The sequence below is a fragment of the Zonotrichia leucophrys genome, chromosome 25 (assembly GCF_028769735.1).
Source record: "Zonotrichia leucophrys gambelii isolate GWCS_2022_RI chromosome 25, RI_Zleu_2.0, whole genome shotgun sequence".
Taxonomy (NCBI): Eukaryota; Metazoa; Chordata; class Aves; order Passeriformes; family Passerellidae; genus Zonotrichia; species Zonotrichia leucophrys.
In genome coordinates this window covers 2750348-2766628 of record NC_088194.1, presented here as the reverse complement: position 1 = coordinate 2766628, position 16281 = coordinate 2750348, and the positions used below count along the sequence as shown (strand labels likewise).

Sequence of the window (16281 nt, the reverse complement as noted above, 5' to 3'; positions counted from 1 at the left end):
GGGAGAGCAGCTCATGGGGTCATTGGGTTCCATAGTTGATCCCAAGGCATGATGAAGTCTCAGTTCTTTTTATGGGATTGAGACACCCAAAGGTTCTCAGGCCACCCCAAGGTCCTGCAGGTGAGGAATTCCCAGAAGGAATTCCCATCTGGAATGGGGAAACCTCCTCATGGAGTCCTTGGGTTCCATAGGTGATCCCAAGGTGGGATGGGGTTTTGGTTGTTCTTATGGGATTGAATCCCGAAGTTCTTGGGCCACCCCAAGGTCCTGCAGGTGAGGAATTCCCACCTGGAATTCCTCTGGAATGGCCCTTTGGATGGGGAGAACAACTCATGGGGTGGTTGGGTTCCATAGTTGATCCCAAGGCATGATGGGGTTTTGGTTGTTGTAATGGGATTGAGATACCTCAAGGTTCTCCAGCCACCCCAAGGAATTCCCACCTGGAATTCCTCTGGAATGACCCTTTGGGTGGAGAGAGCAGCTCATGGGGTGGTTGGGTTCCATAGGTGATCCCAAGGCATGATGGGGTTTGGGTTGTTGTAATGGGATTGAATCCCAAGGTTCTTGGGCCACCTCAAGGTTCTCAGGCCACTCCAAGGTCCTGCAAATGAAGAATTCCCAGCAGGAATTCCCAGCAGGAATTCCCACCTGGAATTCTTCTGGAATGGCCCTTTGGGTGGGGAGAGCAGCTCATGGGGTGGTTGGGTTCCATAGGTGATCCCAAGGTGGGATGGGGTTTTGGTTGTTGTAATGGGATTGAATCCCAAGGTTCTCGGGCCACTCCAAGGTCCTGCAGGTGAAGAATTCCCAGCAGGAATTCCCACCTGGAATTCCTCTGGAATGGCCCTCTGGATGAGGAAAACCCCTTATGGGGTCATTGGGTTCCATAGGTGATCCCAAGGCATGATGGGGTTTGGGTTGTTGTTATGGGATTGAATCCCAAGGTTCTTGGGCCACCTCAAGGTTCTCGGGCCACTCCAAGGTCCTGCAGGTGAGGAATTCCTAACAGGAATTCCCATCTGGAATGGGGAAACCTCCTCATGGAGTCCTTGGATCCCATTAGTGGATCCTAAGGTGGGATGGGGTTTGGGTTGTTTTTATGGGATTGAATCCCAAGGTTCCTGGGCCACCTCAAGGTTCTCAGGCCACTCCAAGGTCCTGCAAATGAAGAATTCCCACCTGGAATTCCTCTGGAATGGCCCTTTGAGTGGGGAGAACAACTCATGGGGTGGTTGGGTTCTATAGGTGATCCCAAGGCATGATGGGGTTTTGGTTGTTGTAATGGGATTGAATCCCAAGGTTCCTGTCGGGCCACTCCAAGGTCCTGCAAATGAAGAATTCCCAGCAGGAATTCCCACCTGGAATTCCTCTGGAATGCCCCTTCAGGTGGGGAAAACTCCTGGAGCAGTTGGGTCCCAAGGTGGGTTGGGGTTTTGGTTGTTTTTATGGGATTGAGGCACCTCAAAGTTCTCGGGCCACCCTGAGGTCTCACAGCTCCCTGAGGATGAAGCACGAGGTGGCTCCTCCTCCTCCCATCCCAAATCCTGGATTTTTCCCAGATTTTTCCCATGTTTTTTTCCCAGACTTTTCCCCATGTTTTTCCCATCCCCAGGCCGTTGATGATGTCAAGAAAGGCTACATCAAAGCCGAGGAGAAATCCTACCAGCTGCAGAAGCTCTGCGAGCAGAGGAAGATGGTCATGGTGAGTGAATTCCCTGGGATCCTGGGGAATTCCTTGGGATCCTGGGGAATTCCTTGAGATCCTGGTGAATTCCCTGAAATCCCAGTGAATTCCCTGAGATCCTGGTGAATTCCTTGAGATCCTGGTGAATTCCTTGAGATCCTGGTGAATTCCCTGATTTCCTGTTGAATTCCTTGAGATCCTGGTGAATTCCCTGGGATCCTGGTGAATTCCTTGAGATCCTGGTGAATTCCTTGAGATCCCAGTGAATTCCTTGAGATCCCGGTGAATTCCCTGAAATCCCGGTGAATTCCTTGAGATCCCGGTGAATTCCCTGAAATCCCGGTGAATTCCTTGAGATCCCGGTGAATTCCCTGATTTCCTGTTGAATTCCTTGAGATCCTGGTGAATTCCTTGGGATCCTGGTGAATTCCCTGAGATCCTGGTGAATTCCTTGAGATCCTGGTGAATTCCTTGAGATCCTGGTGAATTCCCTGATTTCCTGTTGAATTCCTTGAGATCCTGGTGAATTCCTTGAGATCCTGGTGAATTCCCTGGGATCCTGGTGAATTCCCTGAGATCCCATTGAATTCCTTGAGATTCTGGTGAATTCCCTGGGATCCTGGTGAATTCCTTGAGATCCTGGTGAATTCCCTGAAATCCCGGTGAATTCCTTGAGATCCTGGTGAATTCCCTGAGATCCTGTTGAATTCCTTGGGATCCTGTTGAATTCCTTGAGATCCTGTTGAATTCCTGGAGATCCTGGTGAATTCCCTGATTTCCTGTTGAATTCCTTGAGATCCCAGTGAATTCCCTGGGATCCTGGTGAATTCCCTGATTTCCTGTTGAATTCCTTGAGATCCCAGTGAATTCCTTGGGATCCTGGTGAATTCCTTGAGATCCTGGTGAATTCCCTGGGATCCTGGTGAATTCCTTGAGATCCTGGTGAATTCCTTGAGATCCCAGTGAATTCCTTGAGATCCTGGTGAATCCCAGAATCCCAGTGAACCCCTGGAATCCCATTGAATTCCCTGGTGGATCCCGGTGAATTCCCAGGTGGATCCCATTGAATTCCCTGGTGGATCCCATTGAATTCCCTGGGATCCCATTGAATTCCCAAGTGGATCCCATTGAATTCCCAAGTGGATCCCATTGAATTCCCTGGGATCCCATTGAATTCCCAAGTGGATCCTGGTGAATTCCCAAGTGGATCCCATTGAATTCCCTGGAATCCCGGTGATCCCCTGGCATCCCAGTGACTCCCTTGAATCCTGGTGACTCCCTGGGGTCCCCATGCATTCCCTGGGATCCCATTGAATTCCCTGGCATCCCAGTGATGCCCTGGCACCCCAGTGCATTCCCTGGCACCCCAGTGATTCCCTGGCACCCCAGTGCCTTCCCTGGCACCCCAGTGCATCCCCTGGCACCCCAGTGATGCCCTGGCACCCCAGTGCCTCCCTGGCACCCCGGCATATTCCCTGGCATCCCAGTGCCTTCCATGGGACCCCAGTGACTCCCTGGCATCCCGGTGATCCCCTGGCATCCCAGTGCATTCCCTGGCACCCCAGTGCCTCCCCTGGCACCCCAGTGATGCCCTGGCACCCCAGTGCATCCCCTGGCACCCCAGTGATGCCCTGGCACCCCAGTGCATTCCCTGGCACCCCGGTGCCTCCCCTGGCACCCCAGTGCATTCCCTGGCACCCCAGTGATGCCCTGGCACCCCAATGCATTCCCTGGCACCCCAATGCATTCCCTGGCACCCCGGTGCATTCCCTGGCACCCCAGTGCATTCCCTGGCACCCCAGTGATCCCCTGCCACCCCAGTGACTCCCTGGGACCCCAGTGATGCCCTGGCACCCCAGTGATCCCCTGGCACCCCAGTGATGCCCTGGCACCCCAGTGACTCCCTGGCATCCCAGTGCATTCCCTGGGATCCCGGTGACTCTCTGGGACCCCAATGAATTCCCTGACATCCCAGTGACTCCCTGGCACCCCGGTGATCCCCTGGCACCCCAGTGATTCCCTGGCACCCCAGTGATCCCCTGGCACCCCGGTGCCTCCCCTGGCACCCCAGTGATTCCCTGGCACCCCAGTGATTCCCTGGCACCCCAATGCATTCCCTGGCACCCCAGTGATCCCCTGGCACCCCAGTGCATTCCCTGGCACCCCAGTGATGCCCTGGCACCCCAATGCATTCCCTGGCACCCCAGTGCATTCCCTGGCACCCCAGTGATCCCCTGCCACCCCAGTGACTCCCTGGGACCCTGGTGCATTCCCTGGCATCCCAGTGACTCCCTGGCACCCCAATGCATTCCCTGGCACCCCAGTGCATTCCCTGGCACCCCAATGCATTCCCTGGCACCCCAGTGATCCCCTGGCACCCCAGTGATCCCCTGGCACCCCAGTGACTCCCTGGGACCCTGGTGAATTCCCTGGGATCCCGGTGACTCCCTGGGACCCCAATGCATTCCCTGACATCCCAGTGACTCCCTGGCACCCCGGTGATCCCCTGGCATCCCAGTGCCTTCCATGGGACCCCAGTGACTCCCTGGCATCCCGGTGACTCCCTTGAATCCTGGTGACTCCCTGGGGTCCCAGTGCATTCCCTGGCATCCCAGTGACTCCCTGGCACCCCAGTGCATTCCCTGGCACCCCAGTGATGCCCTGGCACCCCAGTGCATTCCCTGGCACCCCAGTGATGCCCTGGCACCCCAGTGCATTCCCTGGCACCCCAGTGATGCCCTGGCACCCCAGTGCCTCCCCTGGCACCCCAGTGATGCCCTGGCACCCCAATGCATTCCCTGGCACCCCAGTGATGCCCTGGCACCCCGGTGCATTCCCTGGCACCCCAGTGCATTCCCTGGCACCCCAGTGATGCCCTGGCACCCCAGTGATTCCCTGGCACCCCAGTGCATTCCCTGGCACCCCAGTGCATTCCCTGGCACCCCAGTGGTTCCCTGGCACCCTGGTGCCTTCCCTGGCACCCCAGTGCATTCCCTGGCACCCCAGTGATGCCCTGGCACCCCAGTGATTCCCTGGCATCCCAGTGACTCCCTGGCACCCCAATGCATTCCCTGGGATCCTGGCGACTCCCTGGGACCCCAATGAATTCCCTGACATTCCAGTGACTCCCTGGCATCCCAGTGACTCCCTGGCACCCCAATGCATTCCCTGGGACCCTGGTGAATCCCTGGGATCCTGGTGATTCCCTGGCATCCCAGTGCCTCCCCTGGCACCCCAGTGATTCCCTGGCACCCCGGTGCCTCCCCTGGCACCGCGGTGACTCGGCCGTTCCCGCAGTACCTGAACATGCTGCGGACGTGCGAGGGCTACAACGAGATCACCTTCCCTCACTGCTCGTGCGACTCGCGGCGCAAGGGCCACGTCATCTCGGCCATCAGCATCCGCCACTTCAAACTGCACGCCTGCACCGAGGAGGGCCAGCTCGAGGTACGGCCTGCCAGCCCGGGCTCGTCTCTGAGCCCACAGCCCTGCCTGTGTGCCCTCCTGAGCCCCTGGGGTCACCCTGAACCCCCGGGGTCACCCCAAACCCCCGGGGTCACCCCAAAGCCCCGGGGTCACCCCAAAACACTGGGATTGTCTCTGAGCCCACAGCCCTGCCTGTGTGCCCTCCTGAACCCCTGGGGTCACCCTGAATCCCCGGGGTCACCCCAAAACACTGGGATTGTCTCTGAGCCCACAGCCCTGCCTGTGTGCCCTCCTGAGCCCCTGGGGTCACCCTGAACCCCCGGGGTCACCCTGAACCCCCGGGGTCACCCCAAAGCCCCGGGGTCACCCCAAAGCCCCGGGGTCACCCCAAAGCCCCGGGGTCACCCTGAATCCCTGGAGTCACCCCAAATCCCCGGGGTCACCCCAAAGCCCTGGGGTCACCCGAATCCCCGGGGTCACCCCAAAACACTGGGATTGTCCCTGAGCCCACAGCCCTGCCTGTGTGCCCTCCTGAACCCCGGGGTCACCCCGAATCCCCGGGGTCACCCTGAACCCCCGGGGTCACCCCAAAGCCCTGGGGTCACCCCAAATCCCCGGGGTCACCCCAAAACACTGGGGTCACCCTGAATCCCTGGAGCCACCCCAAATCCCCAGGGTCACCCCAAAGCCCTGGGGTCACCCCAAATCCCCGGGGTCACCCCAAAACACTGGGGTCACCCTGAACCCCTGGGGTCACCCTGAATCCCCGGGGTCACCCCAAAGCCCCGGGGTCACCCCAAATCCCTGGGGTCACCCTGAATCCCCGGGGTCACCCCAAAGCCCCGGGGTCACCCTGAATCCCTGGAGTCACCCCAAATCCCCAGGGTCACCCCAAAACCCTGGGGTCACCCCAAAACACTGGGATTGTCCCTGAGCCCACAGCCCTGCCTGTGTGCCCTCCCGAATCCCCAGGGTCACCCCAAAGCCCCGGGTCACCCCAAATCCCTGGAGTCACCCCAAAGCCCTGGGGTCACCCCAAAGCCCTGGGGTCACCCTGAACCCCCGGGGTCACCCTGAATCCCCGGGGTCACCCCAAAGCCTTGGGGTCACCCCAAACCCCTGGGGTCAGCCCGAATCCCTGGGGTCACCCCAAAGCCCCGGGGTCACCCCAAAGCCCCGGGGTCACCCTGAATCCCTGGGGTCACCCCAAAGCCCTGGGGTCACCCTGAACCCCCGGGGTCACCCCAAAGCCCTGGGGTCACCCCAAATCCCCGGGGTCACCCCAAAGCCCCGGGGTCACCCCAAATCCCTGGAGTCACCCCAAAGCCCTGGGGTCACCCCAAATCACCAGGATCATCCCAAAGCCCTGGGGTCACCCTGAATCCCCAGGGTCACCCTGAATCCCCAGGGTCACCCCAAAACACTGGGATTGTCCCTGAGCCCACAGCCCTGCCTGTGTGCCCTCCTGAACCCCTGGGGTCACCCCAAATCCCCAGGGTCACCCCAAACCCCCGGGGTCACCCTGAATCCCCGGGGTCACCCCAAAGCCCTGGGGTCACCCTGAATCCCCAGGGTCACCCCAAACCCCTGGGGTCACCCCGAATCCCCGGGGTCACTCCGAATCCCTGGGGTCACCCCAAATCCCCGGGGTCACCCCAAAACACTGGGGTCACCCTGAATCCCCGGGGTCACCCCGAATCCCCGGGGTCACCCCAAATCCCCGGGGTCACCCCAAATCCCTGGGGTCACCCCAAATCCCCGGGGTCACCCCAAAGCCCCGGGGTCACCCTGAACCCCTGGGGTCACCCCAAAGCCCCGGGGTCACCCCGAAGCCCCGGGGTCACCCTGAATCCCCGGGTCACCCCAAACCCCTGGGGTTTTCCCCAAGTTCACAACCTGGGTTTTACACCATCACCCTGTTCCCAAATCCTTGGGATTGTCATCTCAGCCCCCTGGGGTTGTCCCCGAGCTCACAGCCTGGGTTTGACACCATCACTGTGTTCCCAAATCCTTGGGATTGTCATCTCAGCTCCCTGGGATTGTCCCCAAGCTCACAACCTGGGTTTTACACTATTGCTGTGTTCCCAAATCCCTGGGATTGTCATCTCAGCTCCCTGGCATTGTCCCCAAGTTCACAGCCTGGGTTTTACACTATTACTGTGTTCCCAAATCCCTGGGGTTGTCCCTGAGCTCACAACCTCGGTTTTACACCATCACCCTGTTCCCAAATCCTTGGGATTGTCTAATTCCCTGGGGTTTGTCCTGGGATTGTCCCTGAGCTCAAACCCTGGGTTTGACACCATCACTGTGTTCCCAAATCCCTGGGATTGTCCCCAAGCTCACAACCTGGGTTTTATACCATCACCCTGTTCCCAAATCCCTGGGATTGGGATTCTCCCCAAGCTCACACCCTGGGTTTGACGCCATCACCCTGTTCCCAAATCCCTGAGATCTTCCCCGAGCTCCCTGGGATTGTCCCCGAGCTCACACCCTGGGTTTTACAGCATCACCCTGTTCCCAAATCCCTGGGACCATCCTTGGTCTCCCACCTTGATCTGCACTTGGACTGTGTTCCCAAATCCCTGGGGATCATCCCTGACCTCAGAACTTGGATTTGCACCTGGGCAGTGTCCCCAAATCCCTGGAGGTTGTGCTGGGATAATCCCTGGCACCTCTGGGATTATCCCTGATTTCACACCTTGATTTGCACCTGGATTGTGTTCCTAAATCCCTGGGGATCATCCCAATTCCCTTGAATTTACCCTGGGATCATCACTGACCTCACACCTTTGGATTTACATCTGGACTGGGTTCCCAAATCCCTGGGATTATCCTGATATCCCTGGGATCATCACTGACCTCACACCTTGATTTGCACCTGGACTGGATTCCCAAATCTCTGGGATCATCCCCAGCCCAACACCTTTGGATTTGCACCTGGACTGGGTTCCCAAATCCCTGGGGATCATCCCAATTCCCTGGAATTTACCCTGGGACCATCACTGACCTCACACTTTGCTTTGCCCCTACCCCATGACCCCAAATCCCTGGGGATCATCCCAATTCCCTGGAATTTACCCTGGGACCATCACTGACCTCACACCTTTGGATTTACATCTGGACTGGGTTCCCAAATCCCTGGGGATCATCCTGATATCCCTGGGATCATCCTTGGTCTCCCACCTTGATTTGCACCTGGACTGGATTCCCAAATCTCTGGGATCATCCCCAGCCCAACACCTTTGGATTTGCACCTGGACTGGGTTCCCAAATCCCTGGGGATCATCCCAATTCCCGTGAATTTACCCTGGGACCATCACTGACCTCACACCTTTGGATTTACAAACCCCTGGGATCTCCCTGAGCTCCCTGCTGGGATTTGGGAACCAGGGATAACTCTGGGAATCCTCCCTGTGCCAAACCCGGGACAAATCCCCCTTTTCCCTCACCCCCTGACCCACCCTGACCCCTGGCATGCCCCGTTTGGGGTCCTGGCTCAGCCCCCTGGGTTTGGGGGTTCACAGAACCAGGTGATCGCCTTCGAGTGGGAGGAGATGCAGCGCTGGGACACGGACGAGGAGGGCATGGCCTTCTGCTTCGAGTACGCGCGCGCCGAGAAGAAACCGCGCTGGGTCAAGATCTTCACCCCCTACGTGAGTGTGCGATGCCTCAAACCCCGCCTGGAATTCCCTCAGATCCTGCCTGGAATGCCCTCAAACCCCACCCAGAATTGCCACAGACCCCACCTGGAATTGCCTCAAATCCCACCCAGAATTCCCTCAAATCCTGCCTGGAATTGCCTCAAACCCCACCCAGAATTGCCTCAAATCCCGCCTGGAATTCCCTCAAATCCCACCCTGAATTCCCTCAGATCCTGCCTGGAATTCCCTCAGATCCCACCCAGAATTTCCACAGACCCCACCTGGAATTGCCTCAAATCTTGCCTGGAATTGTCTCAAATCCCACCCAGAATTTCCTGAAATCCCACCCCAAATTCCCTCAAATCCCACCCTGAATTTCCACAGACCCCGCCTGGACTTCCCTCAAATCCTGCCTGGAATTGCCTCAAATCCTGCCTGGAATTGCCTGAAATCCCACCCCAAATTCCCTCAGATCCCACCCTGAATTCCCTCAGATCCTGCCTGGAATGCCCTCAAACCCCACCCAGAATTTCCAAAGACCCCGCCTGGAATTGCCTCAAATCCCGCCCGGGATTCCCTCAAATCCCACCCAGAATTCCCTCAAATCCTGCCAGGAATTCCCTCAAATCCCGCCCAGAATTGCCTCAAATCCCATCCAGAATTGCCTCAAATCCCACCCAGAATTCCCTCAAATCCCATCCAGAATTCCCTCAAATCCCACCCAGAATTCCCTCAAATCCTGCCCCAAATTCCCTCAAATCCCACCCCAAATTCCCTCAAATCCCACCCAGAATTCCCTCAAATCCCACCCTGAATTCCCTCAGATCCTGCCTGGAATGCCCTCAAACCCCACCCAGAATTTCCACAGACCCCGCCTGGAATTCCCTCAAATCCTGCCCTGAATTCCCTCAAACCCTGCCCAGAATTGCCTCAAATCCCGCCTGGAATTCCCTCAAATTCCGCCAGGAATTGCCTCAAATCCAATCCAGAATTGCCTCAAATCCCATCCAGAATTTCCTCAAATCCCTCCTGGAATTCCCTCAAATCCCACCCCAAATTCCCTCAAATCCTGCCCCAAATTCCCTCAAACCCTGCCTGGAATTCCCTCAGGAATGGGATCATGAGTGTCCCAATCCCACTCCGAATCCTCTCAAATCCCACCTGGAATTCCTCAGGATCCCTCTGGAGCTGCTGGATCCTGTCTGGAATTCCTGGTTCCTCCCTGTCTGGAATTCCTGGTTCCTCCCTGTCTGGAATTCCTGGTTCCTCCCTGTTTGGAATTTCTGGTTCCTCTCTGAAATTCCTCTGGGAGCTCCTGGGTTTTTTCCCTGGATCTCCTGGATTTTCCCTGGATTTTCCCTGATTCCCATTTTTTCCCCCCACAGTTCAATTACATGCACGAGTGCTTCGAGCGAGTGTTCTGCGAGCTCAAGTGGAGGAAGGAGGTGAGAATTGGGAAATCTGGGAAAAACCTTGGATAAATTCTAATTTATCCAGAATTACCTGGATAAATCTGGGAAAAGGCTCCTGGAGCTGGGAATGACCTGGGATAAATCTGGGAAAAACCTTGGATAAATTCTAATTTATCCAGAATTACCTGGATAAATCTGGGAAAAATCTTGGATAAATTCTAATTTATCCAGAATTACCTGGATAAATCTGGGAAAAATCTTGAGCTGGGAATGACCTGGGATAAATCTGGGAAAAATCTTGGATAAATTCTAATTTATCCAGAATTACCTGGGATAAATCTGGGAAAAATCTTGAGGAGCTGGGAATGACCTGGGATAAATCTGGGAAAAATCTTGGATAAATTCTAATTTATCCAGAATTACCTGAATAAATCTGGGAAAAACCTTGGATAAATTCTAATTTATCCAGAATTACCTGAATAAATCTGGGAAAAATCTTGAGGAGCTGGGAATGACCTGGGATAAATCTGGGAAAAATCTTGGATAAATTCTAATTTATCCAGAATTACCTGGGATAAATCTGGGAAAAATCTTGGATAAATTCTGATTTATCCAGAATTACCTGGATAAATCTGGGAAAAATCTTGGATAAATTCTAATTTATCCAGAATTACCTGGGATAAATCTGGGAAAAATCTTGGATAAATTCTAATTTATCCAGAATTACCTGGATAAATCTGGGAAAAACCTTGGATAAATTCTAATTTATCCAGAATTACCTGAATAAATCTGGGAAAAATCTTGAGGAGCTGGGAATGACCTGGGATAAATCTGGGAAAAATCTTGGATAAATTCTAATTTATCCAGAATTACCTGAATAAATCTGGGAAAAATCTTGGATAAATTCTAATTTATCCAGAATTACCTGAATAAATCTGGGAAAAATCTTGGATAAATTCTAATTTATCCAGAATTACCTGAATAAATCTGGGAAAAGGCTCCTGGAGCTGGGAATGACCTGGGATAAATCTGGGAAAAATCTTGGATAAATTAGAATTTATCCAGAATTACCTGAATAAATCTGGGAAAAATCTTGAGGAGCTGGGAATGACCTGGGATAAATGTGGGAAAAATCTTGGATAAATTCTAATTTATCCAGAATTACCTGGGATAAATCTGGGAAAAAATCTTGGATAAATTCTAATTTATCCAGAATTACCTGGGATAAATCTGGGAAAAATCTTGAGGAGCTGGGAATGACCTGGGATAAATGTGGGAAAAATCTTGGATAAATTAGAATTTATCCAGAATTACCTGGGATAAATCTGGGAAGATTCTTCCTTCTCCATCCCATTTCCCTCCTCCTCCTCCTGCTTTAAGGAGAATTTTAAATTGGGATTGGGATTGGGATTTAAATTTATATTGGAATTGAGATTGGAATTGGGATTGGCATTGGCATAGAAATTTAAATTGGGATTGGAATTGCAATTAGAATTGAAATTGCAATTGGAATTGGGATTGGAATTTAAATTGATATTGGAATTGGTGTTGGGATTAGAATTGGAATTTAAATTGGGATTGGAATTGGTGTTGGGATTAGATTTGGAATTTAAATTGGGATTGGATTAGAATTGGAATTAATTGGAGCATTGGGAAATTGGATGGGAATTTAAATTGGGATTGGCATTGGATTGGATTAAATTGAATTTATTGGGATTGGCATTGGAATGAATTTAAACTGGGATTGACATTGGGATTGGAATTTAAATTGGAATTGGCATTGGGATTGCAATTGGATTATGCAATGAGAATTGGCATTGGGATTGCAATTGGAATTTAAATTGAGATTGGCATTGGGATAGAAATTTAAATTGGGATTGGCATTGAGATTGCAATTGAAATTGCAAAATGAATTGGAATTTAAATTGGGATTGGGATTGGAATTGGGATTAGAATTGGAATTTAAATTGGCATTGGGATTGCAATTGGAATTGGGATTAGAATTGGAATTTAAATTGGGATTGGAATTGGCATTGTATAGAAATTTAAACTGGGATTGATATTGGGATTGGAATTGAAATTTAAATTGGGATTGGCATTGGGATTGCAATTGGAATTGGGATTAGAATTGAAATTTATATTGGGATTGGCATTGGAATTGGAATTTAAATTGGAATTGGCATTGGGATTGCAATTGGAATTGAAATGGCAATGGAAATTGGAGTTGGGATTGGAATTAGAATTGGAATTTAAATTGGCATTGGGATTGCAATTGGAATTGGGATTAGAATTGGAATTTAAATTGGCATTGGGATTGCAATTGGCATTGGGATTAGAATTGGAATTTAAATTGAGATTGGGATTAGAATTGGAATTTAAATTGGGATTGGCATTGGAATTGCAATTGGAATTCCATTGGCATTGGGATTGGCATTGGAGCTGGCATTGGGGTCGGGGTTGGCTCTGGGGTTGTGGCTCCGGGTGAGAGCCCTGCCTGGGCTCTGAGCCCTTCCCAATTCCCAGATTTCCCAGTCCCATTTCCCAGATTTCCCAATCCCATTATTTCCCAGATTTCCCAATCCCATTATTTCCCAGATTTCCCAATCCCATTTCCCAGATTTCCCAATCCCATTTCCCAGATTTCCCAATCCCATTATTTCCCAGATTAAATTCCCAATTTCCAATCAATTTCCCAGATTTCCCAATCCCATTCAATTTCCCAATTTCCCAGATTTCCCAATCCCATTATTTCCCAGATTTCCCAATCCCATTATTCCCAGATTTCCCATTCCGATTTATTTCCAGATTTCCCAATCCCATTAGTTTCCCAATTTCCCAGATTTCCAATCCCATTATTTCCCAGATTTCCCAGATTTCCCAACCCATTTCCAGATTTCCCAACCCATTTCCCAGATTTCCCAATCCCATTTCCCAGATTTCCCAACCCATTTCCCAGATTTCCCAATCCCATATTTCCCAGATTTCCCAATCCCATTTCCCAAATTTCCCAATCCATCCATTTCCCAGATTTCCATCCTATTCCATTCCAGATTTCCCAATCCCATATTTCCCAGATTTCCCAGTCCCATTTCCCAGATTTCCCAGTCCCATTATTTCCCAGATTTCCCAACCCCATTATTTCCCAGATTTCCCAATCCCATTTCCCAGATTTCCCAATCCCATCATTTTCCAGATTTCCCAATCCCATTATTTTCCAGATTTCCCAGATTTCCAATCCCATTATTTCCCAGATTTCCCAGATTTCCACCCCATTTCCCATATTTCCCAACCCATTTTCCCAGATTTCCCAGACCCATTTCCCAGGATTCCCATCCCATATTTCCCGATTTCCCAGATTTCCCATCCCATTATTTCCCAGATTTCCCAATCCCATTATTTCCCAGATTTCCCAATCCCATTTCCCAGATTTCCCAATCCCATTTCCCAGATTTCCCAATCCCATTTCCCAGATTTCCCAATCCCATTATTTCCCAGATTTCCCAATCCCATTTCCCAGATTTCCCAATCCCATTTCCCAGATTTCCCAATCCCATTATTTCCCAGATTTCCCAGATTTCCCAATCCCATTATTTCCCATTATTTCCCAGATTTCCCCACCCTCACCTTGTCCCTTTTCCTTCTTTTCCAGAACCTTTTCCAGCTGGTCAGGTCACAGCAAAGGGACGCGGCCACTTAACCCCGGGAGCTTTTCCAGAACCCCCCAAAAATTCCCTTTATTGTATTAAATCCCCCCCAAACTAAATCTCATTAATTCCAAATCCATTCGTGCCCGTCATCTTTATGGAATTCCAGAGGAAAAAAAAAAAACACAAAAAAATTGGGAAAAGCCACCTGAGGGGGCTCCGTTTTCCCACTCAGATCCAGCTCCAGGCTGGGAATTTTGGGATTTTTCTTCTTTTTTTTTTTTTGAAACTGGAATTAAGAATTTGTTGTTTCTGCTGGGTCAGACGTGGAAAAATAAGGGGGGAAAAAAAAAAGCAGGAAAAAGCCCTGGAATGTTCTATTTCTGCCTGAATAATTCCTTTAGGATAATTCCTTTAAAATCCCACAGGGTGGCAGCAGCTCTTATTTAAAGGGATTTTCTGCCCATTTCTCCTCCCAATCCAGTTTTTAATCACTACAAATTAAAAAAAAAACCCAGGAAAAACATCCAAAAGGAATAAAATTCCAAGGAAATTCCAATCCTGGCACAAGGATCCCGCTCATGGATTTGTTTTCCTGCTTTTTGGGGTGTTTTCCCAAGGATTTGGGGGTGCCTGGTTTTTTTTGGGATGGGATCTGGAACATTCCAGGATCCTGAGGCTGCCCCTGGATGGGGATCAGCAGCTCCCAAAAGGAAAAATAACCTGGAAAAAAACCAATTTTCCTTATTTTTGATGGGATTTTTTCCCTGCATCCAATAGCAGCTCCCAGGAGGGAAAAATAACCTCAAAAAGCCATTTTTGTCCCTATTTTTGAGCACTTTTTATCCATGACTCGGGTATCCAAGCAGGAAAAATAACTTGGAAAAAAAAACCATTTTCACTCATTTTGAGCTGGATTTTTCCATAGTTCTGGAGGAAAAGGTGGAAAAACTCGTTTTCCCTGGTTTTGAACAGGATTTTTTCCACAGATCCACTGGGCTGGGATGTTCCAGGAGGGAAAAATGAGCTGGAAAATCAATTTTTTTCCTTTTTTTCCATGTCTTGGGTGGACGAGGGGAAAAACCCTCTGGAAAAGATAATTTCCCAAATTTTGAGTGGGTTTTTCCCATGGTTTGAGATTGAAAATAAGGTGGAAAAAAGCCGTTTTTCCTTGGATTTGAGCAGCTTTTATCCACAGGAGGCCCAGCAGGAAAAATCACTTGGAAAAGCCATTTTTTCCTGGATTTTGAGTGCAATTTTTCCATGTTTTGGGAGGAAAAATAAGGCGGAAAATTCATTTTTCCTTGATTTTGAGTGGGATTTTTCCGTGGATCCGGCAGCTGAGGAATTCCTAGAAGGAAAAATTATGGAAAAGCTGTTTTTCCTTAGTTTTGAGTGAGATTTTTCCATGTTTTGGGAGGGAAAAAAATCACCTGGAGAAGCTGATTTTGCCTGGTTTTGGGCTGGCCTGGAGCTGGTCCCACCAAGGTTTGGGGTGGATTTGGGAATATTTTGGAACCAAACCCAGCCAGAATTGCTCCAAATTGGGATTTTTTTTCCCCAAAATTCCCTTTTTTGGGATTGGTTTTTCCCCACTCCTCCCCCTGGATGGGGATGGGGGAAAATAATTTTTTTTTTTGTTTTTTTTGAGGGGGGGAAAATCCCAAATCCTCGGCTCCGGAGCAGCCGAGAGCCGGGAATTAATTCCATTAATTGGATCCCTGTAATTAATTGGATTTCCGTTGTCCTCGGGAGCCCCGAGCTGTGGAAAACCCAGGAATGGGGGAGGGAAACTGGGAGAGGTTTGGGATCCCCAAAATCCTCCCTAAAATCTCCTTCAACACCCCCAATTCGGGTAAAAATCCCAGGAAAAGTTTAATTTTGATCCCAATTATCCCTTTTAATGGATCACGGAGAACTCAACCATCTTCCTGTGGATTTTTTTTTAATCCAAAAGCAAAAAAAACCCAAAAAAGGGAGAAATCAGTCTAAAAAATATAAAATCAAACCCCTGCCCCTTTCTTATCCCATTTTCCCTCTTCCAGCTGCTCCCATTCCTCGGGTTCCCAGTCGGGAAAAGCCCCTTTAGTGTAATTAATTGTAACATATTCTTTTAAATAAATTGATTTATTGAGGAAATTCCGGAGGGCCGTGGCCGTGCTCCTTCCCCTGGGGGGGTTGCTCCCCCCAAAATCTGGGAGGTTTCAAACTTTTGCACTTTGGGAATTTAGTGGGGTTTTTAAGGTGGTTTTGTTTTGTTTTGTTTTTATTTTGACAGAAAAAAAAAAACAAAAAAAAAAGAGAAAAAAAAGTCAATTCTGAAAGGAACTGCAATAAATAGCAAATAAATAAAGCCTTGAGCCCAGGGGGCTTCACTGCCCCTCCCCCAACGCCCCCCAAACCCCCCCCCCCCACCACCCCCACCCCCCAAAATCAACCCAGCAGGTCCCAAAGCCCCCCCAAAATGGGGGGGA

General features: G+C 50.7%; 1 protein-coding gene across 5 annotated transcripts in view; it reads left to right on the top strand.

Moving 5' to 3' along the window:
• The window catches only part of SNX27 (sorting nexin 27), a 45642-nt gene extending 29696 nt beyond the window's left edge, over window positions 1–15946 (top strand). For all 5 annotated transcript variants that reach the window (XM_064732447.1, XM_064732445.1, XM_064732444.1 and 2 more), the window contains 5 exons: window positions 1613–1702; window positions 4982–5131; window positions 8635–8763; window positions 10137–10196; window positions 13813–15946. In XM_064732447.1, coding sequence (XP_064588517.1) covers window positions 1613–1702; window positions 4982–5131; window positions 8635–8763; window positions 10137–10196; window positions 13813–13860 — 477 coding nt within the window. In that variant the 3' untranslated portion in view covers window positions 13861–15946. The remainder of the gene's footprint in view (window positions 1–1612; window positions 1703–4981; window positions 5132–8634; window positions 8764–10136; window positions 10197–13812) is intronic.
• Window positions 15947–16281: the final 335 nt, after the last annotated feature.